The sequence below is a fragment of the Callorhinchus milii genome, unplaced genomic scaffold (genome assembly GCF_018977255.1).
Source record: "Callorhinchus milii isolate IMCB2004 unplaced genomic scaffold, IMCB_Cmil_1.0 Scaffold5, whole genome shotgun sequence".
Taxonomy (NCBI): Eukaryota; Metazoa; Chordata; class Chondrichthyes; order Chimaeriformes; family Callorhinchidae; genus Callorhinchus; species Callorhinchus milii.
In genome coordinates this window covers 29,453,361-29,480,901 of record NW_024704746.1, presented here as the reverse complement: position 1 = coordinate 29,480,901, position 27,541 = coordinate 29,453,361, and the positions used below count along the sequence as shown (strand labels likewise).

General features: G+C 37.6%; 1 protein-coding gene across 3 annotated transcripts; it reads left to right on the top strand.

Moving 5' to 3' along the window:
• Positions 1-399: 399 nt before the first annotated feature.
• rad51ap1 (RAD51 associated protein 1) lies at positions 400-22,560 on the top strand. Of its 3 annotated transcripts, none has more exons than XM_007904167.2 (9): positions 402-618; positions 4,099-4,148; positions 4,770-4,905; positions 6,336-6,415; positions 7,061-7,147; positions 8,080-8,238; positions 18,596-18,748; positions 19,460-19,600; positions 20,456-22,560. In XM_007904167.2, the coding sequence occupies exons 1-9, from the start codon at positions 602-604 to the stop codon at positions 20,569-20,571; spliced, it is 939 nt and encodes a 312-aa protein (XP_007902358.1). In that variant the 5' UTR covers positions 402-601; the 3' UTR covers positions 20,572-22,560. The 3 variants fall into 3 exon arrangements, with proteins under 3 accessions (XP_007902359.1, XP_007902358.1, XP_042191481.1); XM_042335547.1 differs by having other exon boundaries at positions 404-618; positions 4,794-4,905; XM_007904168.2 differs by lacking the exon at positions 7,061-7,147 and having other exon boundaries at positions 400-618.
• The last annotated feature ends 4,981 nt before the right edge of the window (positions 22,561-27,541 follow it).

Here is a 27,541-nt window from a genome sequence, read left to right as displayed (position 1 = left end):
TGGGTGGAGGTTTTTTTTTCTCTCTCTCTCTCACTCTCTCTTTCCTTCCTCTTCCTCTACGGGAAGGGGATGGACGGTCGGGGAGAGTCTCTCTCTCTCTCTCCCTCTCTCGCTCCGACAGCGTCGCCGCCGCTTTGCCGCCTCCCCGATGCCGAAAGCAGCCTTCAACCCGCCACCGGGGCTTTCACCCGGACTGCTCTCGGCACCAGTTTTCCTCGTACCCCCACCTTTCAGTCGAGAACAGATCGACAATTCTGACTCCCAATAAATTTATCTTTTTTTTTTGGGGGGGGGGGTTGGTGTGGAACCCGATATGGGAGGGAGGGAGAGGGCAAAGAGGGAATGTGGCTGAAGCTGCGAGTAGCGAATGTGCGTCCGGGAGCCGACCGCTGGCTGCCGAGCCCAGGCCGCGGGCAGCGACGGTTTGGCGTGTGAGCGGCGCCTGCGCGAGAGGGCGCGCGGGGCTTCCAGCACTTTCTGGCCGTCCCCCTGAGAGCCGTTGAGAGCGAGCGGGCGGGCGGCCCGGGCCGTCACTGAGCTGCAGTCCAGTCAGTCAGTCAAGTCAGTTAGTTAAGTCAGGTTATTTGTTTTATCAACACTTATGGCCAGACCCGCAAGGTTCGTGAGTAAACTACCAAAGCAGCTTATTTAAACTGGGCCCGAGATAAAATGGTCGGTCGGTCGGTCTGCGGGTGTTTTGGCCGCTGGTCCGTGTGTTCTGTGTTCGCGCCGTTGCTGGGAATGACTGACCGGGAAGTGCTGCCTTTCGTTGAAACGTCTCAAAGCAACTTTCGCGGCCGTTGGCGTTGAAACTCGCGGCCCGCGATCCCAGCGTCCGGTTGAACGACAACCGCTTTGTATTTATTTGGGTCGCGCCCCCCTCGCACCGCGCTCGACCGCGGCGGCGGCGGAGAAAGCCCCCGACGGCTGATCCCTTCCGCGCACCTTTTCTCTTCTCGCTCCTCTCCAGTTTGCCCCTTAGTTTGGCTTATGTTCCCCCCCCCCCAAAAAAAAAATGTACAGTCCATGCACTTTACGAGTATGTTCTGTGAAGCGCTATGAGACGTCTCGATGTGTGGCCATAAGGCTCTACATCCAATGCGAGGATTATTGTTATTATTATTATTGCCCTCATAAGATCACAGGATCGATCACAAGGTCCCCCCCACACCCTGACCATTCCCCCCCCCCACTGCTCGGGTCCCGACCCAACTGTCCAGCGCCTCGGGACGTCCTCCCGACGTGAAAGGCGCTCTACAAATGCAATCTTGTTGTTGTTGTTGTTGTTGGGCCCACCTGCGCTCATTCCAACAGAACACCCGCCCCCTATCATCCTCCCATCGCAACGTCACACTTTTTTTTAAAAACAATTCCAGTGCCCTGGCCTCCACCACCCTTCGAGGCAACCTGTTCCAGTCGTTAATTACCCTCTGAGTAAAGAGGGCATTTTGACTTATTTTTCTTTCCACTTGGTTGCTGTGGGCCCTCTGGCACTTTGTGACGTGGAACCATGACACAATGAGTTGGGAGGAATGTGTGCCTGCTTCCCAAGTCGTGGGCACGGATGGTTGGCCATGCTTTTAATAATAATAATAATAATAATAATAATCCTTGCATTTGATATAGCGCTTTTCACGTCGGGAGGACGTCCCAAAGCGCTTCACAGAACACACTGTAAAGTGAATTGACTGTATATTTGTGGGCGAACGCGGCAGCCAATTGCGCACAGCAATGTCCCACAAACAGTCGTAGATTGAAAATGACCAATTTAATTATTGTTTTTGGTTTTGGAGGGATTATCATTAGACTCTGTGTGGAGTAAGGAAACTTGCCCAAGGTTTCGCCCTGACCTGGAATTGAACTCAGGTCTCTCGCTTGCAAAGCGAGTGCTCTAACTACTGAGCTACAGGACTCCACATTAAGCTTTTCATGGTGAGCTGTGCTGCTCACCCAAGACGCTTTCAGGGAATTCCTGGTACCTTCTATTCACCCAGTGAGGATTCAAACCTGTACTTGTCAGATATCTGATGACCGTAAGTGATGATCTCCCTTGGATGGATGTAAGCGAGTTTTTCTTGCCTCAGGTGATGTGCTTGGTAATATCAGAATTGGTATATCATTCTATGGTGGTCTTGATAGTCAAGTTCTTCACCCAGGCGGGTCCTCAGTATACCAAAACAATGTTAATGACAAGACAAAAGACAGTCAAACAAACACACATTTTTGGGACGCTCTTTGGTTATATGTCAAGCATCCCTCTGTACATTACAAAAGTCACAAACATTCAGACTGATGAGCAGTGGGAGGTGTGCCAGATAGTGTTTGCAATGGCAAGCTATTCTGTTTCAGCAAATTAAATTCCAGTGGCGTTCAAAGGTAAATTTTGTGAACAGGAGGAACTGTTTGGATACTGTTCACATAGTGATTGGTTGTATGAGTCAGACACCTACTCACCACCTTTGGTCTTTCTTTATGTGCCTTGGGATGTCCTCCCAATGTGAAACGCATTGTATAAATGCAACAATGAACATTAGCTGGTTTTTCAACCCTCAAATGTATATCATTGCCAAACATGATGTGATCTAAATTGCTTCCCAAAGCATATTAAAAGTTATGTTTTTGGTTCCCACACCAGAGTCACACTCTGATAAAATTCTGTTTTACACATGTTGTTCTGAGTGGGCTGATTGACTACTTTAGACTCATTACTAGTTTCTCCAGCTTGTGAATCATTAAATACACTTTGTACAATAAATAAAACATCAGTGGATTATTCAAAAAAATTATTATTCCTTCCCTGCCAGCCATTCCCCGAAAGGGGCTCGGGACCACCCCCAAAACCGAAGTTTTAATTTTAAACTGTTTTTCTCAAGTGCAAAATATTTGTGAGTTTCTTGACTTGATCATGTTTAAAGAAGAAATTTAAGCCCAGAAATAATGTCCCAATACCTACTTTTAGGGTTTACTAAATTATCAGAAAGGGTGATTGAGGCCAAGTCACTGGACTGACTCATTGTAGAGTAGGTATGCTGCAAGGATGAGATAAAAAGGTCTTCTTCATCTGAACCAAATTTGTGACATTGAGGTTCTTCCATCCTCCTTGTTTACAGTCTGGATTTAATTTCTACAAAAAGATAGTATTGTCTCAAATGTCTTACATGTTCTCTCCACTCTCTGTGGAGTCCTGTAGCTCAGTGGTTAGAGCACTCGTTTTGCAAGTGAGAGACCTGAGTTCAATTCCAGGCAGAGGGCGAAACCTTGGGCAAGTTTCCTTACTCCACACGCCTGATAATAATCCCTCCAAAACAAAACAATAATAAATTGGTCACTTTCAATCTATGACTGTTTGTGGGACATTGCTGTGCGCAATTGGCTGCCGCGTTCGCCCACAAATATACAGTCAATTCACTTTACAGTGTGTTCTGTGAAGCGCTTTGGGACGTCCTCCCGACGTGAAAAGCGCTATATCAAATGCAAGGATTATTATTATTATTATTATTATTATGTTTGAATCATCGACTTTTCCCGCTGTCTGTAATGTATCCCCAGGCCAGCATCATTGCAGACAGCGGGAAATGTTTTCAAAATTAGCTCTCTTTATCCATCTATCTGTCCCTGTCAGTGAGTGATAGGAATAGACAGGAGGTCTGATGGATATAGAGAGGAAAAGAGGGATTCTTTTAGTTTATGGTTTTGAATTTCTTGCTGTCTGTAATGATTACTTAATGTAAAGTTTAAAAATATCACATTGTGTTCCTTTTATAAGTTCTGTGCCATTACATAAAACCTGGGAAAAGCAAAAGAGAGAAGACAATTTCCTCTAAATCTAAGAAATAATTTCCCTTTATTTTTAAAATTCTTTACATTAAATATCTTTATAAGTCTGAACATATAATTGTCTGGAAGTTATGAGGCACTCGCACAATTAAGTTTTGATGTCATCCTAATCTAAATATTGTCAAATCAACTGATATTGGTATAACTGGACTGAAGTCACTTAAGTTTTTGAAGATTATGCCTCTTTTTTAAAAAAAGTTTGCTTCGATGTCCAATACCTTGGGTGTCATTTTTATCCATGATCTGTATTCCTGTCAACAGATCAAAAAGAGTTGTCGATTATTCACAGTTTGGAGACTTTGATGATGAAGGTAAATATTCTGAACAAAAATGAAAAAAATTGCTTTGTTTTAGACTAACATGTAAATTCTCTCATTTAAAAACTCATGAATATCGAAATAAAGAAAATGATTGCAACCCATGCAGTTCTCCCCTCTGGCCGCCCGCCCCCCACACTTCTTGAAGTCCTGTTCTAACTCATTGTTGATTCAAGAATTGGTTTGATTCCTTTAAGTCAGGCTTTCAGCATTTCTGCCCCTATCCTACAACCCAGAGTCTCTTTGCCTCACCCTTTCCCTTGTCTCCTTCAAGGTCTGTCTCGAGACCTTTCTCTTTGAATGTGCCTTCGGTCATGTTTGCACCTATATCCAGCTTGCTTCCTACCTCTTAAATCTATCCAACCACAGCTTGGGTGCAAACCCTTGACTGTCCAACATCTTGGGATGTCCTCCTGACACGAAAGGCCCTACGTAAATGCAGTTGGTTGTTGAAAATATGTTTTACAGTGTTTTTCACTTGTGTAAATAACAGCAACAACTTGCATTCATATTGCCCCCTTCGTGCGAAAAGTGTCTTGGAATGCTAGGGTGTGTGTAATAGAAAGATAAGTGTGTATAAATGAAAGATGTACATCAATTTTTTTTGTTATAAAGATGAAGATTTTGCATGTTCATCAGCCCCTCCAAGCAAAAAGTCACGTGTAAAAATTAAAGAGGTTCAGCAGAAAAAGGAAAAAATCATCACAAAACCTAACAGTCAAGAAACTAACAAGAAGCCAATTCAGCAAAGGTGAGTTTGATTTGTCACGTAAGCAAGGTTTGGTGAGCATTAGTTATTATAGTGAATTTCTGTTTTGCTGTTGTACTCATCAAGAGGAATGTATTCTAGGAAATAAAGTAGATTCTCTGTGTACCCGTTTGTGTTAGCATTAACTACCGGTTACCAGATTAACTTCATAATATTAGCTTAATAGTCATAAGGTGATTTATGACTAGTAAGTATTCCCTGTTTTTAGACGATAAGCATTTGATTTTCCCTTTCTCTACATCTACCATATTCAGTATGCTTGATGTATAAACATAAAAAATTAAACCATCACTTTTTTAAATTGTATATTACAACAAATACAAACTACTTATTCATGTTAAAGAGTTTTTTTTTGGTCAGCCAGGTGGAAACACATTACCATGTTTAAGAGTATCCAAACCGGACTGAGAGTTCCCCATATGTATGCAACATAAGCATGGAACTATCCTGTGTCTTTAATTCGCACTCTCCCTGGAAGGACGCATTATATTTACCTAAATCCAGCGAGTATTAGGCATAGGTTCAAGAACCAAGGTTCAGGGGTTCCAAAGTTTGTGTTGGGTTATTGCTGGATCTTAACCAGCTAAAATCACAAAGGTTGCATTAAGAGTTGTGTCTGGCAAGGTTCCTGCTACTTGTCCAGCTAGGACCACCATACCCATTAAGGCTTTGGGTTGCAAATGGGAAGAATTAATCTTCCAAGCAAAACATGAGTCCATCTTCCAGACCTGTATCAGTCATAATTTTAATTTAGAGTCCTGGAAGCAGAACACACCTTCTCCTTGTTCAATTAATAATGTTGAAAATGAACTTTAAAATAATTGTTTGAATATGTTCAGCAAACAAATCAGTGATTGCTAACAAATATACTTCATCTATTAAATGAAAAATGAAAAATATAAATAATATTGTTCTTTGTAAACAATAATTTGGGGGAGAACAACAACACAACAACAAGATTCCATTTATAAAGCGCCTTTCACGTCAGGAGGACGTCCCAAGGCGCTGCACAGTTGGGTCATGACCCGAGCAGGGGGGAAATGGTCAGGGTGAGGGGAGGGAAGGGAGGGAGCGAGGAGGGGGCAAAGGGTCAGGGTGAGGGGAGGGAAGGGAGGGAGCGAGGAGGGGGAAGAGAGTCGAGAGGGGAGCTGAAGGCTCGGTCAAAGAGAAAGGTTTTGAGACCGGCCTTGAAGGAGGAAAGGGAGGAAGCGGCGAAGGCACTGGGGGATGGAATTCCAGAGCGTATCTCATGTTTATTTTTCTTTGTTTGGCTCAATAATTACCACCACTGTTTTCATGTTTGTTATGTATTTCCTTATCACATCAAGACTTTTTTTATCCACAATCTCTGTCTGCACATCAATGAGATTGTTTTTCAAGCATTTAACGTGTTGGATTGCTTCATGTCACAGATTGCCACTTGATGAAAAGCTTTACCAGAGGAATTTGGAAACTGCCATGGTGCTATCAATGCAGACATCAACTGGGAAAGGTGAGAACTGGATTTCAGAAGACTCTCCAAATAAGTTGTTTAGTTTCGGCTGCAATTTGAAATGGAAATTCAACCTTTTTAGAAGTTTCAGGAGTAGGCTAGAGTTCATAATGGTTTTGAGGTTCACACACAATCATATTTTTTCAATATTTGTTAAATTGCCATATATTATCCTTTATTCTGGTCTAGTTTCTTGAATACAGTACTGTAGTTCAAATACTCAAACAGGTTTGATTGTATTTATGCCTCAAATATATAAAATGTTAAAACCTATATATAGAATTTGGAGTTGTATAAATAAGGGGTTAAGTACATTGTCACATTTTGTCTTGGGCACATGATGGAAGATTTCGAAAAGAGAATATTGTATTGTGATATATATTTTACACTCCAGTTTGGTTTTTGTAAAATAGGAATATAAATGTTACTCGTTTCATTTATTAAATTGAGATTTTAAGCCTCCTGTAATTTTAAACTGTTTGAATAAATTTAAACTCACCAAGTTGGATTATGGATATAGTAACAGAGTTTTCCTGAATGAGAACTTTTAGCATAGCTTAGTTATGTTTTGCAAACTTTATGGTAGTACAGTGGTTATTTGCACAAGCTTTTTAACATGCATGTTGTACAATGTTTAATAAACAGTTAATGAGGCTTCTTCAGACAAGGAAGGTGCAAGTATAAATGAATCTCCATTACTCTCCAACTGCACGGTAGACTGCAATTTACTGGGTAAGCTTAGCAAATCAAATTATGATTGGTAAAAGATAATGATTGCCCATTGTTGAATGTAGTTCAAATTGGTCACTCTCTTACTGCTGTTCTCTTTCTGTTAAATTACCTATGGGCATAATATTTTATCACTGTTGTTTCATGAGTTATAGTTAACAAATGCTTACCAGGTTGCTTACTGTCTATGCAGTAACAATTTTGTTATTCATTCCACGATGCTTTTTATCCAGTCTTTTACTATCCAGAGTGCAGCAGTCACTCTGTTCCACATCACATTTCTAACCCGTGGGGACTTATAAATAGTCAATCATCTTCACATGACAAAGGAATCTGTTATTAATCTAACTATATTCACAGTATAATGTAACTTTGGTATACAATTATTCTGTAGTGGCTATTATAAAAGGATCTGAAAGTGTACTTTAGCATTGGTGATAGAATTGGAAGCATAATAATTCTACTGCTAACATTTTACTGAATAAAATGTGTGATGAAAAATCAATTACCAATGTAGTAGTACTCCTAAGACTCTGCCTTGCCAAAGTTTACTTCTTCAAGTAGCTTTGAGTTAGAACTCAAAGTCACATTTGTACGTGTACAACAATATGTTCTTTAGTTCAGTCAGAACAATTAAGATTATCTATACTAATGAAGATGAAATGTCTGTCTGTGTGTGTGTCCCAACAGGAGTCCTCCCAACAGGAGTCCTCCCACTGAGTCTTCCCACTGAGTCCTCCCATAGGATTCCTCCCAAAAGGAAATGTGTACAAATATGGGATGCTAACGAGTTCAGTAGCATATTTTCTTAAGGGATAAAGAAGCCTAAGAAGCAAATATCAAACCTTTCAAGGACAAATAAAAATGCCAGACGAAAGAGAAAAGGCCGATTAAAATAAATCAGCTAGTTATCGGTAACTGATGTCTTTCTCCAGGACTGGATAAGATTACAAATGAAAATGAAGTGCCCTCAGTTGGATGTAAACAGAGGGAAGCAGCTTCCAAAGCCGCATCAAAGCAGAGACAAATTCTCTTGGATGATGAAAGTAGTGAAGGTGAAAAGGATGATGAAAACGCTCTTGATTATTCACCAAGTAAGTACTATATTAAATACCTTAAATGACAATCCTTAGATAGACTTTTTATTATAATAATAAAATCTTGCATTTGATACAGCGCCTAATCACATTGTTGAGACGTCTCAAAGTATTTCACAGGATATATTGTAAAGTGTAGTGACTGTGTATTTTGTGGGCGAAACGTGGCCCAAGGAATCGCAACTTGAAGTCAGCACACTAATATGGTCAGCTCGCTTATGTGCTCAGTTTTTGTAGTCTTTTTCATTGTAACATATATAGCTAAATAATAAAAACTCACCAGTGCAAGATGAGTACAGTAAAACTCTTTAAGGAAGGAAAACGTAAGTCTGATCCGTATAGATCATATAATCACCTAAGTCGTACATCTACCCAAGTTCTGTTGAATTTCCTATTCAATCCACTTACATTTTTAATAATGATTGTATCATCTCCCACTGAAAAAANGGCAATAAAATCAGGAAAGGCAACAGGAACATTCAAATAAAACATTTACAGAATAATAAAACAGGTACATGAAAATGGTTGTTCCAGAAAATTATGGATCTGAAGATGTCTCTAGCCAGTTCAGTACTTGTTATACGTAAGTCATATAAAATCCACCTTCTACATAACTTTACATAAGTCGTATATGATAAAACGTATGCAAGTTTGACATAATTTATAATTTACATAAGTCATATTAAATTTATGGTCCCGACTGATATGACTTAGGTTTACTGTAAACCGATATGTTAATCCATTGGGCCCTTTTATTGTTTTCTACTGATTAGTATTTGGCTTCAATAGTAAGTTTTTTTTTGCTCCATTTCCTTGACTGGTCATCATTTTGGCTCTCAATTTAGAGTATTGTGCAGGATAGAGTGCGAACACTTTAAAGGCACAATGCCAAGTACAACTATTACGTACTTGGCAGTCATTTCACATTCTTCTATGATGATAAATAGGTCTTCTGGCGTTTTGATATTGCACCATCATTGGAAACTCTCCATTTGATATTGTGCCATTTGTCTGACTCACAATTTGATTTTACCAAAGAATTAAACCTTATTTGCCATATGGCTGTGTGCAGGTGTATTAAAAGTAAAAACACCACAGCCCAAGAATAACACAATACTGCATGAAATACTTTGTTAACTTCCAAAACATTTTATTCTTCATTGCAGTCAGGTTATCTTTGGTTTGACACAGAGTTTCTCCAAGGTGTAAAATCCCAACATGCTGGAATACTGTAGTTAATAATAATAATCCTTGCATTTGATATAGTGCCTTAATGGTGAAAGCTACCAAGGAATTATTTAATATGCATTTTGTAGTTCAGTGCTACCCACTTATCTCTATCCCGTTTATATCGACATCCTGGGTATGTTGACAAACATTTGAAGTCCTGGGCCCTTCCCTGTTTAGGAACACATGAAACTTTATATAAATTACAGAAATTTTGGCATGCTACATCGACAACTTGTTCAAGTTCCTAACAGCATTAACTACATTGTGTTCTCACTGCTTTTAATAATAATATAATAATGATACTAATAAGCCAGAGGACTCAGGTTTGATTCCCGGTCAGGGCAAAACATTAGGCAAGTTTCCTTACTCCACACATATGCCTCTGATAACCTAGCAGTAAGTAGGAACCCACTTGTTAGTTGATTGGCGAATCCCTTCCGTGGGTAATAATCCCTCCCAACAAATAATAATTTGATCACTCGATCCAGGACTGTTTGTGGGGCACTGCTGTGCACAATTAGCTGCCACGTTTCGCCCACAAAATACACAGTCACTACACTTTACAATATATCCTGTGAAATACTTTGAGACGTCTCAACAATGTGATTAGGCGCTGTATCAAATGCAAGATTTTATTATTATAATAAAAAGTCTATCTAATAATAAGTTCTATTACACTTATTTGATCTTTTGGAAGGAACGATCTCCATAAATACTCCAAAGGTTAAGCGTATAATGTTTGGAGTATTGGAAAAGACGCAACAATATTCAGTCTTCATATCTTCACTGTTCAACCCCGTCATGCTGGAGCTGTTCACTACAAACATTTCTTCCCTTAAACTCCCCACTCCTAGGCCATAAAAAACAATGATTTTATCTTGATCTGTGTTCTGTCAATATCTGCCCCTACCCCATGTGAAAGGTACTATATAAATGGATGTTGACAGCATTATAAGGGTTAATAATGTCTTTATTCAAAGATGTGGCCAGGAACTTTTTTTTTGCATCACAATCCTGTGACAGACAGGATATTCTGTTTTAAATTAACTTTTGGGAGCAATTGTACATGAATATAACACGCAGGAGAATTTGAAGAATTTATAGCTGGCTATTCTAAGTGCTGAAAGTGCCCATTTAAAGTTTTCCTTTTGGTTAACTTTTAATTTTACAATAAATGAACATTAGATTGGAATACTTTCTCATTTTCCTTATCTATTGCTTTCTAATAGAAATTTACGATGTAAACTTATTCTCCATTTCGTTTTCTAAAATAGTGATTTCCGCTATTAATTTGATGAAACAATATAACACAAAAATGTTTTTATATTTAAATGTATGTATGCATCTTACAGTATAACATTAGAATTAAATCAGTACCAAAATATATGTCCGAATGAGTTCTTAACACTTCCTCCAATGAAAAAAANGAGGCTAGGAAAATAACACTGCATTATGCAGGTTTTGGGACCAAGGGAAGAATAGTGGCTTTAGACATACACAGGGTCAAACTACCTTTTGTTAAACATGCCATAAACAAATATTATTATCATTTATTTTATGGTATGTTTTTACATTTGAAAACTTGGCTAAATTGTCAAATGTGGCAATTCTTTTAATGAGGGTTAATATGTAACTTCCTGGAAAAGCATTTATGCACAAGTCTAAATAAAGATCTAATCAGTCTACTTCGAGGCATGTATGTCAGCACGTACAGGGTGCACTATTTACAAAGAGAGTGAGGGGAAGGTCAATGAAGTGATGCTGGAAGCAAAGACTTGCCTTGAACTCAACCAGTAGACGTTAACATTCACTTGGAAATTCAATTGTGTTTCTTTTTCTATTCAATATTTTAGTTTAAAGTTAAAGAATCAAACCTGCTCTCTTTAAATCCCATATTCATGTAATTTTGTAACTAGTTGATGGAAATTGATTTTTTCTACTTTTTACTGGATAAAAAGCATTATTCTTAATAATTATTTTCCGGGGCGACAATTTTCGTACTTGGAGGATACAAAACAGAGTCAAATTGATGAAGGACCTGACGTCAGTGATGCTTCCTGCTCAAAAGCAAAGCGCATAAAATGATGTCAGCAGTGATCTGTTGACCAGGAAATTTCTTTTGTTAGAGCAGTAAATACACAGGAGCATTTGTAAGATCTATAGAAAGCTAGCTTTCAAATTGAGATTAATTTCAGAATGATCCAAAATTATGCAGAGAATTACTTAGAATGATATAGCCCAGAAACAGGGCCATTTGGCCTAAGTAGTCTTGTTGGTGTTTATAATCCACATGAGTCTCCGCCCCTCCTAATCCCCTCTTTTATATGGTTCTCTTCACTTCTCCCTCACAAAATGCATTAAATTTCTTGTCAAATACGTTGATGCTTTTTGTTTCAACCATTGCTTCCAGCAGTGAGTTAATTCCACACTCTCACCATCCGCTATGTGAAGATGTTTCTTCGTAACTCCCTATTATATCTATTATCATATTTATGCCCCTTTCAGTTTGGACTCATCAACAAGTGGAACCAGCCTATTAAAGTTCACCTATCAAATTCAAACACCTCTGTTGTCGTAAAACGGACAATGATAATTTTAGGACTCGGGTCATTCTTTATAGTTCATCCATCTATATTACTCCCCATAGTTCATCCCAGCAATGCTGAAGATCAGCCTTGGTATTCTCCTGAATACCTCTCAGAGCCTAGGCTGGATCCATATAATGATGATGATAACCACAACTTTGCATGATGCAGGCAGCCATTTCCTTTCCTAGTTACTTTTACTTCTGAAATCTGTGTGGGGGGGAGGGAGTAAGGAGTACGTTGGGAAATGCAGCTATTACATTTATGCAACGATTAAGCAGTATTTTCCAGTATTTTGTTACATTCCAGATTTCATCAGTCTGTCATTTTTTTCTCCTTATCTGCTGGTTCCAATGACCACAATAATTGACCGGGTCACATCTATGATGCAATTACAGCAATCGTTAGAATCGGGGCTTAAATTGCCAAATTCTCCATGCAACGTGATCAGAGCACTGTACATGCATGACTTATGGGATCTGATTTGGCAATGCAGTTCAACATCTCATTCACTTTTATAAGAATATAATCCTTGCATTTGATATAGCTCCTTATTATGTCTTTTCGAGATGTCTCAAAGCACTTCACAGAATATACTGTAAAGTGAATTGACTGTATACTTCGTGGGCAAAATTTGGTAGCCAATTGCGCACAGCAGTGTCCCACAAGCAGTAGTGAGACGCCGTCCAGCATGGAGGGCGCTATATAAATCCAAGCTGTTGTAGTGGATTGAGTGTCCAAATTATTATTATTTTATTTTTTTGAAGGGATTATTGCCCGTGGAAAAGCGATCTGCCAATTGACTAACAACCGGGTTCCTACTTACTACTAGGTAAACAGACTTGTGGAGTAAGGAAATTTGCCCAACATTTTGCCTTGCCTGGGAATCAAGCTCAGTTCTCACTTGGGAGGCGAGTGCTCACCACTAAGGTCCTTTTATTGCAACCTATTGTGAAGTCCTGTAGCTTAGTGGTTAGAGCACTCACTTCGCAAGTGAGAGGACTTGGGTTCAATTTCCAGCAGGGCGAAACGTTGGACAAGCTTCCTTACTCCACATGCTTCTGTTTACCTAGCAGTAAGTAGGAACCTGGATGTTAGTCAATTGGCAGATCGTTTTTCCAGGGGTAATAATTCTTTAAAAAAATAATAATTTGGTCACTTAATCCATGACTGTTTGTGGGACACTGAAGTGTGCAATTGGCTGCCGCGTTTCGCCACAAAACATAGTCAATTCACTTTAAAGTATATTCTGTGAAGCGCTTTGAGACATCTCGAAGACGTGATAAGGTACTATATCAAAATGCAATGATTATTATTATTACCTCATACTGTTTGAATATGGTGAGCGATACGTTGACTGATAGCCTCAATTCTTTCAAGTTCCCTTTTGTCAACTTTTGTCCACGGAGTACATGTGGCTTATATTCTTACTTTCAATATTGCGTTTATCTGTACTGAACTTCATTTGCTAGTGATCAGCAGAGGTTTACACTCTGTTAGACTTGCCTTGAGGCTCCTTCTTCTGATTCTATAGTTTGTCCTCGCTTATTGTCAGCTGCAAATTTGACTACTTTGGGCTATAATATGTGAATTCAAGTTATCGTAGGAATAGCAGTTGCTGTATAGATTAATTATTTACATTTAGTTTATGTGGTTCAAAAAAATTGATGAAAAGGAATATTTTCTGTGCATTAGTCTTTAGATTGCTTCCAGATGTAGGGAAACTCCAGTCTCCCTGGGTCAAGTGGTTCGATAAGCTTACAGTCAAATGTATATTTTGGACGCTGATGTGTGATACATTTCGAAACCCATTGTTATAGTATCCAAACCAAAGGCTGAGAGTTCTACATAGTGGAGTCCTGTAGCTCAGTGGCCAGAGCACTTGGGTTCAATTCCCGGCAGGGCGAAACCTTGGGCAAGTTTCCTTACTCCACACGCCTAATAATCCCTCAAGAAAAAAAAGCAATAGAATTGATCACTTCAATCCATGACTGTTTGTGGGACACTGCTGTGTGCAATCGGCTGCCGCGTTTTGCCCACAAATATACAGTCAACTCACTTTACAGTGTACTCTGAAGCGCTTTGAGACATCTAGAAGAAATGAAAAAGCGCTATATCAAATGCAAGGATTATTATTATTATTATGTGTGCTGTAGAGATTTCCCTGTATCTGGAATGGGATGTACATTTTCTCCTTGAAGGGACACACCCTGCTAACCTAATTCTCGAGTGTTTAAGGCGCAGGTGGCAAGAGTCTAAGTCGTGCCTTTGAGTACTGTGGACCAGTCTGGCTCAGGAACCAGTGATTATTACAAATCATAGATTCAATTCTAATATTCCATCTAATATTCCACAATACTAATATTGTGCTATGGCTCAGCTCCAATGAGACACCACTAACCTCCCTACTTCGGTTTTTCCTTCCTATTCTCTGTTTTTACTTTTAAGATTAATATTACCTTTTGTCCACTTAATCTATCTTTTCTAAACATTTTCTTCTTACAAAAGGGAGTTTATAAGTTTCTTATTTTTCTTCCAGCTCCCACTGTGAACTGTAGAGATAAGAGCAAGTTGTTTTAAAAGCCTTTTTATTGGCTGATTAGAGGTCTAGATTCTAATGATTACTGTAATTGCATCAGAGATGTGACCCGGTCAATCACTGTAGTTATTGGAACCAACAGATAAGGGGAGAAAAAAATGTAGACAGACTGAAGAGATCAAGAATGTAACAATGTACTGGAAATCATTTCTCAGTACTTGTATACGTGTGATAGCAGTCACATACAGATATTCCTCCTTGTGAAGGTAAAGGGGGAAGAAGACTACTCAATGGGGAAGGGCATGTGGATCTGGGTCTGAACCTAAAGTCTGAACTGAGTGAGGCCTTTCTGATAGATTAATGGCAGTCAATACCATATTTTCTGATTTAATAAAATTTACCGTAAAATCTGGCATCTGCAGGCCAAACAAATGCAGTATAATGGGGCTGTCAATTTAAGGTTTGTATTCTTTTTGACTTCATATTTGAATACTGTTTGGTAAATGCAGGAACACAAATATAGCCCATCTTTCCATCGTCACACTTGTATAAAATAGAACTGTTAGCTGTTGCAGTATTATATTTTAATTATTTCCAAGTTCCCATTGGCAAATAATTTTAAACTACCGGTGAGTAATCCAGTGATGACAATTTGGTCGTTTCACTTGAAATGCTCAGGGCAAATCAGTAAATGATTTAATAAGAAGTAAGTGGTCAATCGGCACTGCATTCCTTTGGTCTACGTGGTGTTGCACATCACTCCCTTCCATAAATAGAAGTATTATAATAGATTTGCACCATTGTCAAACATTCTACAGCATTCATAACCACTTGTAACATTAGTGGTAAATCATTTCCTGATCATTTAGATATGGTATGTAATTTCACATATGTCCACAAACATTGCCAAAGACTCAATAATGGTGCAAAGATGTTTGTAATTTAGATAATAAATGTTATCTTTCAGCTATTGCCTCAATAAACATTTCAAGGAAGAAAGTTTTAAAGTCTAAAACAAAGGCGTCATTTTTCATTGGGTTTTTAATTGGCATTTCCTCGAATAGCTTATCCAGATTCCTGTGCTATCTGTTCAAAAGGTTCCTCAAAGCTGTGTAAGAGTGGAACATACAAAGTTGATATAAACTGGTCTGACCTGACCAAACAGAATATTAAATCTCATTGAACATTGAATTAGATACTGTTCCAGAATGTAATACAATAATTTTGCTTGAACTCATGCACGTAGTCTTGTTTTTAACAAACTCTATTAAGACCAATATAATCCCCCCCCGCGCCTCCACCACTATTTTGTTCTCTGGAATTATGGAGGCAAAGTTCTCCAAGTATAGATGAAAGGTGTATCGAGGTAGAAAATCGCTCCCTTCCTTTCCCCCACACTTAAGCGAAAAACCCCTCCGCTGCTCTGCTCCAATTTCTGTTCAATGATCCCTGATGGAAAGTGTGCCTCCAGTGAGAAGATCACTGGTGATTTGTGATACCAAATTGCCTGCCAAAATGTATATGCACCACACAGATCAATGAAATCTTTGCATTAGATATCAAACCTAAAAAATAATAAACTGTTTTGAAATAACTTCAAACTATACATACATTGCTTTCGGCTTCCCTACTCAAAATGTTTTGGAAATTTCAAATGTTCCTACACCATTACAGCCAATGTTTCCTTTTTTTATTTAAAACACTTTTAGTCATAAGAACAGAACTGCTAAACATAATGCTGTGAGAATGTGATATCAAACAGGTTTTCATGGACTACTGAACTTAAGAGGCAATTAAAGGTCAATAGAGTAGATGATGGATACTATAATTGACTTCCTGTCTAGGCTGCAAAAGCTTCAGTTTGGGAAATTTCCTGGGCTGGTCAAGGTTAAAACATTATTACTTTTTAAAAAAAACATGATCATCAAATGCAGGTTTCCTAGAAAATAATCAGTGTCCTTGGAACCTTGTGAATCAACAAGTGCTATGAAGTCTTTTGAAGTAGAGAACCAGCAAGCTCTCACTCTATCTTTTCACCTCTACGATTTGAGTTCATATTTTGCTAACATAATGGGATAAAAATATCCCCTCCCTGCTGGTAGGAAAGATCCTACATGAAACGTGGGTCACTTTCTCGAATTGGAGTGACCCACAATGCTGAATAAACTATTCACAGCAAGTGGGAAAAATTCATACTTTTGCTGTAGGAATTGCTCACCTCAAGCTTCTGTTAAAGGCACAGTGTAGAGAGTGATTGATTTTGCATCATGTTGAGTTGCATTGGGGGCATGGGATATATCTGAAATTGATATTAGATGCCTACAGGAAAAACGTGTCTATTATAATTACGTGTCTGTATACAATGCTTTTTTTTGGACAGATAGGCAGAGAGATAATGGGGTTGGCACAGTTTGATACAACAACAACAAATTACATTTGTATAGCGCCTTTCACATCTGGAGGATGTCTGTCGCAAGGTGCTGGACAGTCAGGGTAGTACAGGTCTAACTCTTGATACAACAGTTTTTTTTAGTTGATATCCAATTATATGCACTGCTGCTTATATGAGTGGAACCTGTCTGAATTAGTGTGGATAATTGTCTCTACTGTACTGGCTGTAACTTAATACAGCATCTGGCTATTATATATAGTGCAAGATTGTAAATATCTTATCTCTTAACTTGTAGCACCTTTCTAGCAACCTGTGCTATATATTCCAGATGTTTGTCATGTACTAAATGATCTCCTTCCATTGTAAGTTAGAATTGCATTGAAAAGAACTCCATAGTATAGGGAAAGGATTTTGAAAACAAAACATTTTGTTTAAAACACAACCTAAACTTAAAACTAGGAACGATATATAACTAGGTGTAATTTTATGGACACATTTTATGGCAGTCCTGTACCATTAGCAGTCTAATGGTCTTAAAATAATCTGGGAAAAGGAAATTGGTAAACCACAATAAATTGATGGTTGAGATTTCAAGAGCACGTAAATGTACTCAAGCCGGTTTGATGTGGTTTATTTTACTGCTGTTTGTTATTTGAAAGTTGAGGTAGTTATACTGGTTGTATCTAATTGGCATGAATTGCGCTTCTGATTTTAAATTCATTTAATTTTAACGATAATTTATTTTGTGACACTACAGATAATGTCAGACTCCGTAACTTAATTTGTTGAGGTGTGCCTAGCTGAATTTTTATTTATATAGCTGTTGGTACCATCTTAACACAGCCATCAGTTTAGGAATATATGATTTGATCCTTAGGATTTATTCCTAGCTGCTAAAGACTTATTTTCAGTTAGGAATTATATACACATTGAATGTAGACCTTGGAACAAAGGGTCAAAATTAAATAAGTTCAATTAAGTGGCATATCCATTTAAATAGTTTATGGTCATGGCTTCTACCAAAGTGATATGAATGTTGTTCAGACTAACGGTCGTGATGTATACATTTCGAGTTGAATTCATTTTTCTTGACAATATACTAATCTGGGACAGTTTAATGTACTCAAGTGTCAACGTGTCTTAATTGCAAGCACACTTGCCTCTGGGGGGAAGGTTATGGATTCAAGCCCCACTTTGAGAATTTGAACTAGTCTAGTCTGACACTTCAGTGCAGTGCTGGGGGATAAACCTCAGAAGTTTAGACCTTCGAATGAGACGTCCAATTTTTCTATTCAAGTGGCGTTGAAGATCCCATGCCACTATTTGAAAAGTAGAATGCTTTTCAAGTGTCATGGCTAAAAACTCCCCAGATCAATGGCTGTTTGTAGGATATTTGCTGTGGCATTCATCTACAAATACAGTCACTATAATTCACAGAAACTTGATGAAGTACTTTGCGACGTTCTCAACATTATAGACACTGTATCAAATCCAAGGCTTATTTTTCATTTTACTCCCAATAATTGACCTTTCTTTGTATAGTTTAAGCAAGGCTTTAAAGGCTACTTACGTCCAGACTATAAACAATTTGCTTTGTTGCATTTGAAGGCTCAGAAAACAATGAAAATGTAACTAGTGGAGATGAAGATGATCAATTCATATTTAAAAATCAATCAAATACAAACAAAAAGATAAGAAATGAAACAAAATTACAAACTGAGAAAAAAGGGAAGACTTCCATACCCAAGAATAGTGCTACGGGTAAGTACATTTATTCTACCATTTCTGCGTGATTGCCAGCAGTGAAATGAAATGCCTAGGTAAATGTATCCTGTACAATAAATCTAAATGGTTTAGCAGATACTATTATTTAATATTAATTTTAGAAAGTTGGTGAAGTATGTGCAGGTCAACAATAATTAAAAACATATATAGATATTTTGTATAAGGGATTTCATAAATAATAATAATCCCTGCATTTGATATAGCACCTTATCTTGCCGAGGTGTCTCAAAAGTACTTTACAGGATATACTGTCAAGTTAATTGACTGTATTTTGCGGGCGAATTGCATCGGACAATTGTGCACAGCAGAGTCCCACAAACAGCCATAGAGTGTCTGACCAATTTTATTTGAGGGATTTTTGGCCAGGATACTAAGAGATACTCCCTTCTCTTTTTGAATAGTGCCATGGGATCTTTAATGTCCACCCTAACAGGCAGACACGACCTTGGTTTATCATCTCATCTGAATGATGGCAGCTCTGACAATGCAACACACCCCAGCATTGCACTGGAGTGTCAGCTTAGACAGTGATTCCAAGTCCCGATGTGGGCCTTGAACTCACAACCTTCGAAGAATAAGATAGGAAATACCAGCAAGGAATTTTTAGCATTTTGTGGATTTATTCCAGATTTCCAGCATCATTTGCTTCATCTAATTATATGCAATACTTTTAAACCTTTTATTTAGTGGCACCTGTAGCTTCTAACCCAGTAAGAAGCAAAATACAAATTCTTCCATCATTATCAGAGGCAACACCAGATTCTCCACCATCCTCTAAACCATTGAGCCCATCTATTGGAGTGACAAAACTGAAGTGGACTCCACCAGGTAAATGTATTATTCAATAAAATGTAATCCTTTCTAAATTATGTTTAGGAATTAGAGAAAGATTTTCAACAACAATAAATTTAATTTATATGGACGTCCTCCCGACATGATTGATGCTATATAAATGCAATTTGTTTCAGCTGAGAGACTGTATTTAATTATATCCAGTTAAAATTTTCCAAGAAAAGAAATTTAAAATATTTTTTCTTTTCAAACTATCCCCCTTGTCTTTGACTATAAGACCTTTTGTCCAAAACCAATTGCTCAGAGTTGTGGAAAAACTCGTATTCAGTTTTAATTAGGAAACTGATTTTATACAGTTCTTAAAATGAATTAGCCTCTGAATTAAGACTGAATTTAAGAAGTTTTTCTCAATTTAAACATACTTAAATATTTTGGCAAATGTTTTTAAAGACTACAACTGGGTGGAATTTCAGGCCTTTAATCTGTAAATCGGTAAATGGTAAGACCGTTTTTTGCTTCAGATATAAACTAGAACTTCAGATAAAATGGGTTTAAACAACATCCCTTAAATACTCCCAAGCTATACTTGGGGAATCTTCATCCAGAGAAGTTATGATGAATTGGCATGATGCACTTCCTGTAAGGAAAATTTCCAGTACAGGAAAGTCCCCATTTGCAACTGTCGTCATTAAGAAAACGTTTTAGAAATCACTGGGTTTCACATGCTATTGAGAATAGGAAAAGGGCAGCATTTAGAGGGGGAAGAAATTGGCAGTGCCAATGATTTAAGTAAAACCTCTGCAGACTATATAAAATATGTAACATAATTTATATTTAATGTATGTATAAAGTTCATTTTAAAAAATAAATGTTTTTAATCTTGTTTTTCAGCCACTAAAGAAAGCAGGACTAATTTGTCAGCCACTGTTTCTGTTAAAAGTCCAGGCCAAGGCCTTCGATTAGGCCTGTCTCGGTTAGCCAGAGTGAAACCCTTACATCCCAGTTGAAGATGGTTTAAATGGAGTTTGGAAGAAAGATGAATCTTGCTCCTTTACTTGCCTATTCATGTGTTTCTAGTAGTGCAAGAAAAAGCAACCACCAGAAATTAAGAACTGAAGTGTGTTTTTAAGTCTCCTACAGAAATGTTGGTGATGAATTTTAGATTACAAATAATGTGTTGTACAATACACCTCTATCTTACCAGACTCCAGGTGTCTGAAATTTGAACCTCACTGGATCGAGCCTAAAACAAGTTTTTCCATGGGTCCAAAATTTGCTTATTCGCTATCTTTTGCTCACGGGATTCAAACAATTACAATACTGGTACTGACATTTGCCGGCATTTTTTAAAAATGCTGCTAATTACACTTCGCAGGAAATTCCAGCTCCCACCCCCTCCATTAGTCCGCCTAGACAGGGTTTAAGTGTATTAACAATTAAACTGTGCAAGAGGTTTGGATATTTATAACCTTTCAACTCTGACATGGAGTAATTAAGCCCTGACTGAAGGATGGAAATCTAAATTCTTCTCTTTGTGATTATTCTAACAGAGCCCTTAACAACAATCTCAATCCTATTCGTTCCAGAAATGAATCTGCATTACAAAAATAATCTGTTTAGAGATGTTGATTGGATGCATAACTTCTTGATATGTTTATAGTCTTGTCAATTCCCTTTGTCAATTGTTTCGAAGTGTATATTTTAACAAATATTAATGTTTGCAAACAGTTGATGTTTATTAATATGAACATTGAAAGAATCTGATTTATCAGATTGCTCTTATTATTGAACACTGGCACTGAATTTATGGCAGACAACAATTCTTCTATTATAACTCCACTGTGAACCACTTTCTCCGTAATGAGTGTCCACTGTATTTCACTATAGGTTTGGAACAAATAACCAATTTGTTTTCCCAAATGCAAAGGTAGTGTAGTGTGAAAAGGCTTGTGTCAGTTTGGTAGCATTGCTATCTCTGAATCAGAAGCTTATCAGTTCAAGCTCACGTCAGTGCTTTGAATTCTTATTCCTACGCAGACACACCAATAAAGTTCTGGGGAATCGCTGCATTTTGGAGGTGTCGTCCTTTGGATGAAACGTTAAACTGTAGTTCTGTCTAGCTGTCAAATGGATGTTAAAGATCCCATGGCACTCAGAAACTAAAGAGTTTCTCACTGTGTACTGGCAAACATTCTCCAGATAAAATTGTTTAATCACGTTATGGCTATTTGTGGGACATTACTGTGTCATATTGGCTGCTGTGACTGCATTCAAAATACATAGCTACTACACTTTACAGTAAACCTTGTTAAGCGCTTGCAAATTAAACGATGCAATATCAAATGCAAAGATCATAATTAAAAGGTTTTATTTTTAATGCAGAGAACAGAGGGTCTACAATAGGACAGTAGGAAAAAAACTATGATCTTCACAGTTCTCTATTAAGTATTTCTTTATGAAACATGTAAAGGATAATTTTATTTAAAGGCTGTTTTAAAATCAAAAGTAATGTTGATTCTTCATGTGTACATATTAGTATGTGGCATACTAATTGTCTCCAAGTCGTTTTATGACTTTTTCTCAATAGTGCCATGGAGGTATTTTATACTACATGTAACTCATGCTTGCACAACAAAACCATGAAAATAAATCACACATTTGCTACTTCCAGCATTTAGAGACATTAACTTGTTAGTACCCTATCTGAATGTCATAATAATAATTGTGGCAAAAAAATGGAATAGTTTCAGTTCTGACCACATATAGATTGGATTTTCACATTTCTGAAAGAATTCTTTGGTCAAAAAGGCATTAATATAAATATTCAAATAATAAAAAATCAGTTTTCCCACAATTTCAGGATATAAAAATACTTTGTACTCTACTTCAAAATTATTTTAGCTAATTATTTTGATCACCTCGTATGTTAGAGGCAAACTAGGACTTGATTTACTTTTTACTGGTGAAATGTGGCAATAAAAGTTATTCAATTTCAATATATTTGGTGTCTTCTTTGAAAAAGGCAATGTCATCCTAGTGTTTTGTTCTCATTACATCCCTGCCAATGTTAGTTATTCCTGGTTAAACCTTTCCATTCACCATTTTGTACATCAGTGAAAATATCTTCTTATGTATAGTTTAATGCAGTAGGTACGTGATCTGCTCATGCAATTCAGTTGATAACACTGTTTGGTGTGGGTTCCACAAGTGGCCTGGGTTAACTCATATTTGTTCTCCTCCACTCCACCCGCAATGGATATAAATCGTGGCTCTTATTTGGCAGTATACCTGACATTGAGATCTCTAATGTGTGGGAAAGGACAGTAGAAAACCTCTTCCTACAATCCCTTGGTCTCATCCTGAGCCAGCAGCCATATGGCTAGAATTGTTCTATGAAGTATGATTACTTGTATTCTGTTTCAACCATCAATAATGGATTTAAATAAATGGACTGACAATTTGGGTTGAAATGTTGGCATGGACTAAAAATGATTAAACAGGTTGGATTAAATGAAGTTTCATATATTTTACAGAAACAAATTATTCATGTGCTATATATGCTATATAATTTAACTTGGATAATCAAAATGTTGTACAGTACAAATATAATTTTAAAAAAAAGTTTGTAAAGAATATTTTTTTTTGGCTTGTGTTAGTGTAATGACTCATAACATGAAATCGAACATTTATGGAGTCCAGCAATTTATTGGTTTAAACCATTTGACAGTTTAATAGCAGACTGCTGATGGAGATGAGGTCGCTAAGATTATAGTGATGATTTGCCTTGCAGAAACAGAAAAGGATTTTTTCAAAAAAATTCTTACAGTAAAGTGTTTCACAATATAGAGGGTAATGATAATAAACAAACTAGTTTTTGGCTGCTCTATTGAACATAATTGATAAATTGTCTATGTGCACGAAGATGAGCTTATTTACTGACAAAAATGTAATTAAAGTTTGCTTATAACTTTGGAATTGCCGTTACCGAGCATTGACGTCAATGGAAGAACCCCACTTAACACTGCATCAGCTTTTCAAAAAGCTGTAAATCATGCTTTACATCAAATAAGTAAAGTATTATGCTGATGAATAATAATAACAGCCCCAGAAATAGTCAATATTTAAAAGTAATAATCTTAAATCTTATGTCCATTGAGCCTAGTGATGTTTTCACAAAGTTAGTTTCTTATTCTAATTATAATAGTTGAGTGAAGTAGAAATCAATTTGTTTGGGCAAACTACAATGTTTCAACTGATTGTAACATTGCACCATTATTATGTAAATATTTAGTACATTCAGTGCTACTAGTCATTATTGTGGCAGATGAATTGTATACTTAATATTTCCCCATAATTATATCTCAGTTGCAGTTAAGATGCATTAGTCGGTACGCTAAAACAACAACAACGTGCACTTATATAGTGCCCTCTATGCAAGGTAGCATCTCAGCGCTAAAACTGATTGTATGGTTTATACGTATGATAAGGGTTCAGTCGTGTAACTGTTATTAACATCTAAAACAAAAACTCCTGACTTAGACAACAAGGTCCCACACAAAATTGTTCAAAACCTTACACGAATTGGAGAGGGTAGGGGAAATTAACCAAAATATACGAATAGTCAGGTAAGATTTATCTCTCCTAAATGTGTGTTGACTTAGTTTTTTTAAAAAAGCCAGCGGTGCATACAACTTTTTTCACAAATAATAGTCTTGCTAGCACACCTCCAGCATTTGGAAGATCATAGGAAGAATTGGGTAGAGAGGTATTTTAACTGAGATCAAGCTTAATCATGTACTATTTTATGAAATTTTCTCACAAATTTCCTGAATCTCTAGACAAGAAGAATCAATGATCTGAAGTCAGAACTGGAAATGTTCCAAACAGGACAGTTTCAGTTACAGGAATTTGGTTGATCAATATTTTGCTCAACTTAGATAAATGCTTACCTCTTGAAAAATATACATTACATCATGGGCTTCTGCTCTTTCAGTACCATTGTTCCCTGTTCCACTATGCATTTTCCTAAAGCAATAGATAGGCAAGCAGCTGTTGTTTTCTTTCTTACAATTAAACAGGACAAGCGGATGTCAAAGCCTGAAGTGGTGAGTGTTTTACAGCTGAAATCCATAACAATCCAAATATGCATTGAACAAATCATTAAAACATTATTTTTACATCCGCAAGATTAAATGAAACAAATTATATAATTTATTTTGGAAATGATAAAATCTTCTAAATTTTTATTTGTAAATACATCAAACTGTGTGCCAGTCAATCGGGTGGGGAACTGAACCACAAAGCACAGGAAAGTCCAATTTTAAGTTCTGGTCTGCAGATTTACAGCAGATGTCTTCATTTCTCTTCTAGTAAGTTGAAAATATATTGTCAGAATAACCTTTACATTCAATATAGTGCATTTCGCATCACAAGAACATCTCAAAGCACTTTACAGGATGTAAGGTAAAGTGGAGTAACTCAGTTGATGTGGCAAGCCAATCTACATGCAGCAATGTTCCACAAACAACCAATGAAGTGAATGAACAATTTTATTATTGGCCAGGATACTTGGGAGAAACTCCATTCTCTTTTTTGAATTGTGCCATGGGATTTTAACGTCCACCTGAACAAGTAGATGGGACCTCAGTTTAACGTTTCATCCCACGGATGGACCTCCAACAATGCAGTACAACCTCACACTGCTTTAGAGTGCCACCTAAACTTTATGAGTTTCAAGTCCTGATGTGGGGCTTGAACCATGACCTTCTGACTCAGAGGCGAGAGTGCTACCAACTGAACCAGGCTGACACACAAAGATGGCACAGGTTCAGGGTCAATTTTGGGATAAAATGCCAGGAAGCATTTATTTACATAATTAGCAGTTGAAATGGCTGATCAGGAAGGGTGGTAGAGGTGGTTGAGTACTTAATTGTACTCAATTAAGAAACTATAATGCTGTAATGGGAAGAGGGCAGAGTGGGTATTCTGGAAGGGATAAGATCAGATGGACTGCAAATGGTCTTCTTTATCTGAACAACTTGTGATCTTTTGACCATGAGTAGTAAGAGTGCAATAGCATTCCATTAGCAGTTTTATTCTAATAACCAAGGTATTAAAAATGATTCTTGTTCTCTGAACTGTTTTCATTGCATTAATATCCTTTTGAGGTTGAGTAATATCAACCTGGTTCAGTCTGTGTCAATTCTACCAATTTGATAATTTAAAATAAACTACAACACTGTTTGTACTTTCTGTGTACTATGGTTTGTACTTTTCTGCGCCCTAGGAGCAGAAATAATAATAATCCTTGCATTTGATATAACGCCTTATCACGTCCTCCAGACGTCTCAAAGCGCTTCACAGAATATACTGCAAAGTGAATTGACTGTATATTTTGTGAGTGAATATAAAACTGCATCATGACTTTATTCTGTTTACATTTTGCTTCTGCAAGTTCCTAGCTATTGTTCTATACAGCCTTGAGTTAGATGCTTCATGTTTTACTGCGGTTTAGCAGATTATAATATTTAGGAGTACATTTAGAAACCTTTATGGTTTAAGGACAAAATTTTATCTTACCACATGGTGGCAGCATACAACTATAATTACATAAGGTCGTTAATATCAGAATTTGCATTTATGTAAGAATTACAAATGCATATTGTCAGACAATTTTTTGCAAATATAACTAGTGATTTAAAGAATACAAAATTTGGTGCATCATGGATTTACTGGGATGTTACCAGAGATGAGACAATATTACTATAGGAAAATATTTGACAGATTTTTTTCACCTGGAGATAAAAATGATTGAGAGAAGACCTGATAGAGGTGTTTAAAATTATGAAGGGGTTCAATGAACTATTGATTGGGATATCTAAAACTGAGATAAATAGATGTATAGATGCTTGGGAAGTAGGATGTACAAAGGGATGGAAGATGGAAAATGGAATTAAAACATCTGCCAAGATGTAATAAAATAGCAAAATGGCTTTGTGGGATGAATGGCTGACTCCTGTTCCTATGTTCCTAAATATTCCATCTAAAATATTATTTCTTACAAGTTAACAATGTGAGGGATTCTTCCATTATTTTTGTAAGCCTCTTCACTAAATGTAATCTTCATATCAACTTGATTATTGAAAAAGACTCTGTGGCTTTGTTTCATGCAACTATATGGGTTTTAAAGGATTGTGGTGGTCCTAAAGATTGAGACATTTCTACTCAGACATTTTTGATACTGAGCTCAGCACTAAATTTACAATAAATGGTTTCTTGAACCTCTTAGTAAGATGTCAAAAGTGAGGCTTTAGACTGCTAGAGGAGGCCGTTTGAGGAGCTGAAGTGCAGGCGGTGTGAGAGGTACGATCTGAACCAATCAAGGGAAGTGCTGTGGAGGTTGAGTTGAGAGGAGAAGCGGTGGGTGAGGATAGAGTGGCAGCAGAGAGGACCAGGAGGCCGAGGGAGCCCTGGTCGTAGATGGTCAGAATGTCATTTGACACTTTGACCGGGGCTGTTTCTGTGCTGTGGGTGGCACGGAAGTCCGATTGGAGGGGTTCGAGAAGGGAGTGGCAGTAGAGGAAGGAGCGAAGCCGAGAAGCAACAACTCGTTCCAGGACCTTGGAGAGGAAGGGGAGATTGGAGATGGGGCGGTCGTTGGGGAGTAGAGAAGGGTCCAGGGAGGGTTTTTTTTTTTTTTTAAGAATAGGAGTGACGAGAGCAGTTTTTAAAGGGGTGGGAACGGTCCCAGAGGACAGGGAAAGCTTTACGATGGGGGTGAGCAGAGGGGCTCAGAGTGGAAGGATGTATCTGGAGTGTGAACGCACGCTCACATCTCCTGGGCTTAGCATCTACACTGAGCGGTTTTGATGGTGACGCCCGGCGAGAACGTTGGGGAAAAAAAAGAGAGCAAGTGGAAAAACTGGGCAGCATAAATGGTGCTGCACTGTCCAATGACCCCCCCATTCAAACCCAACG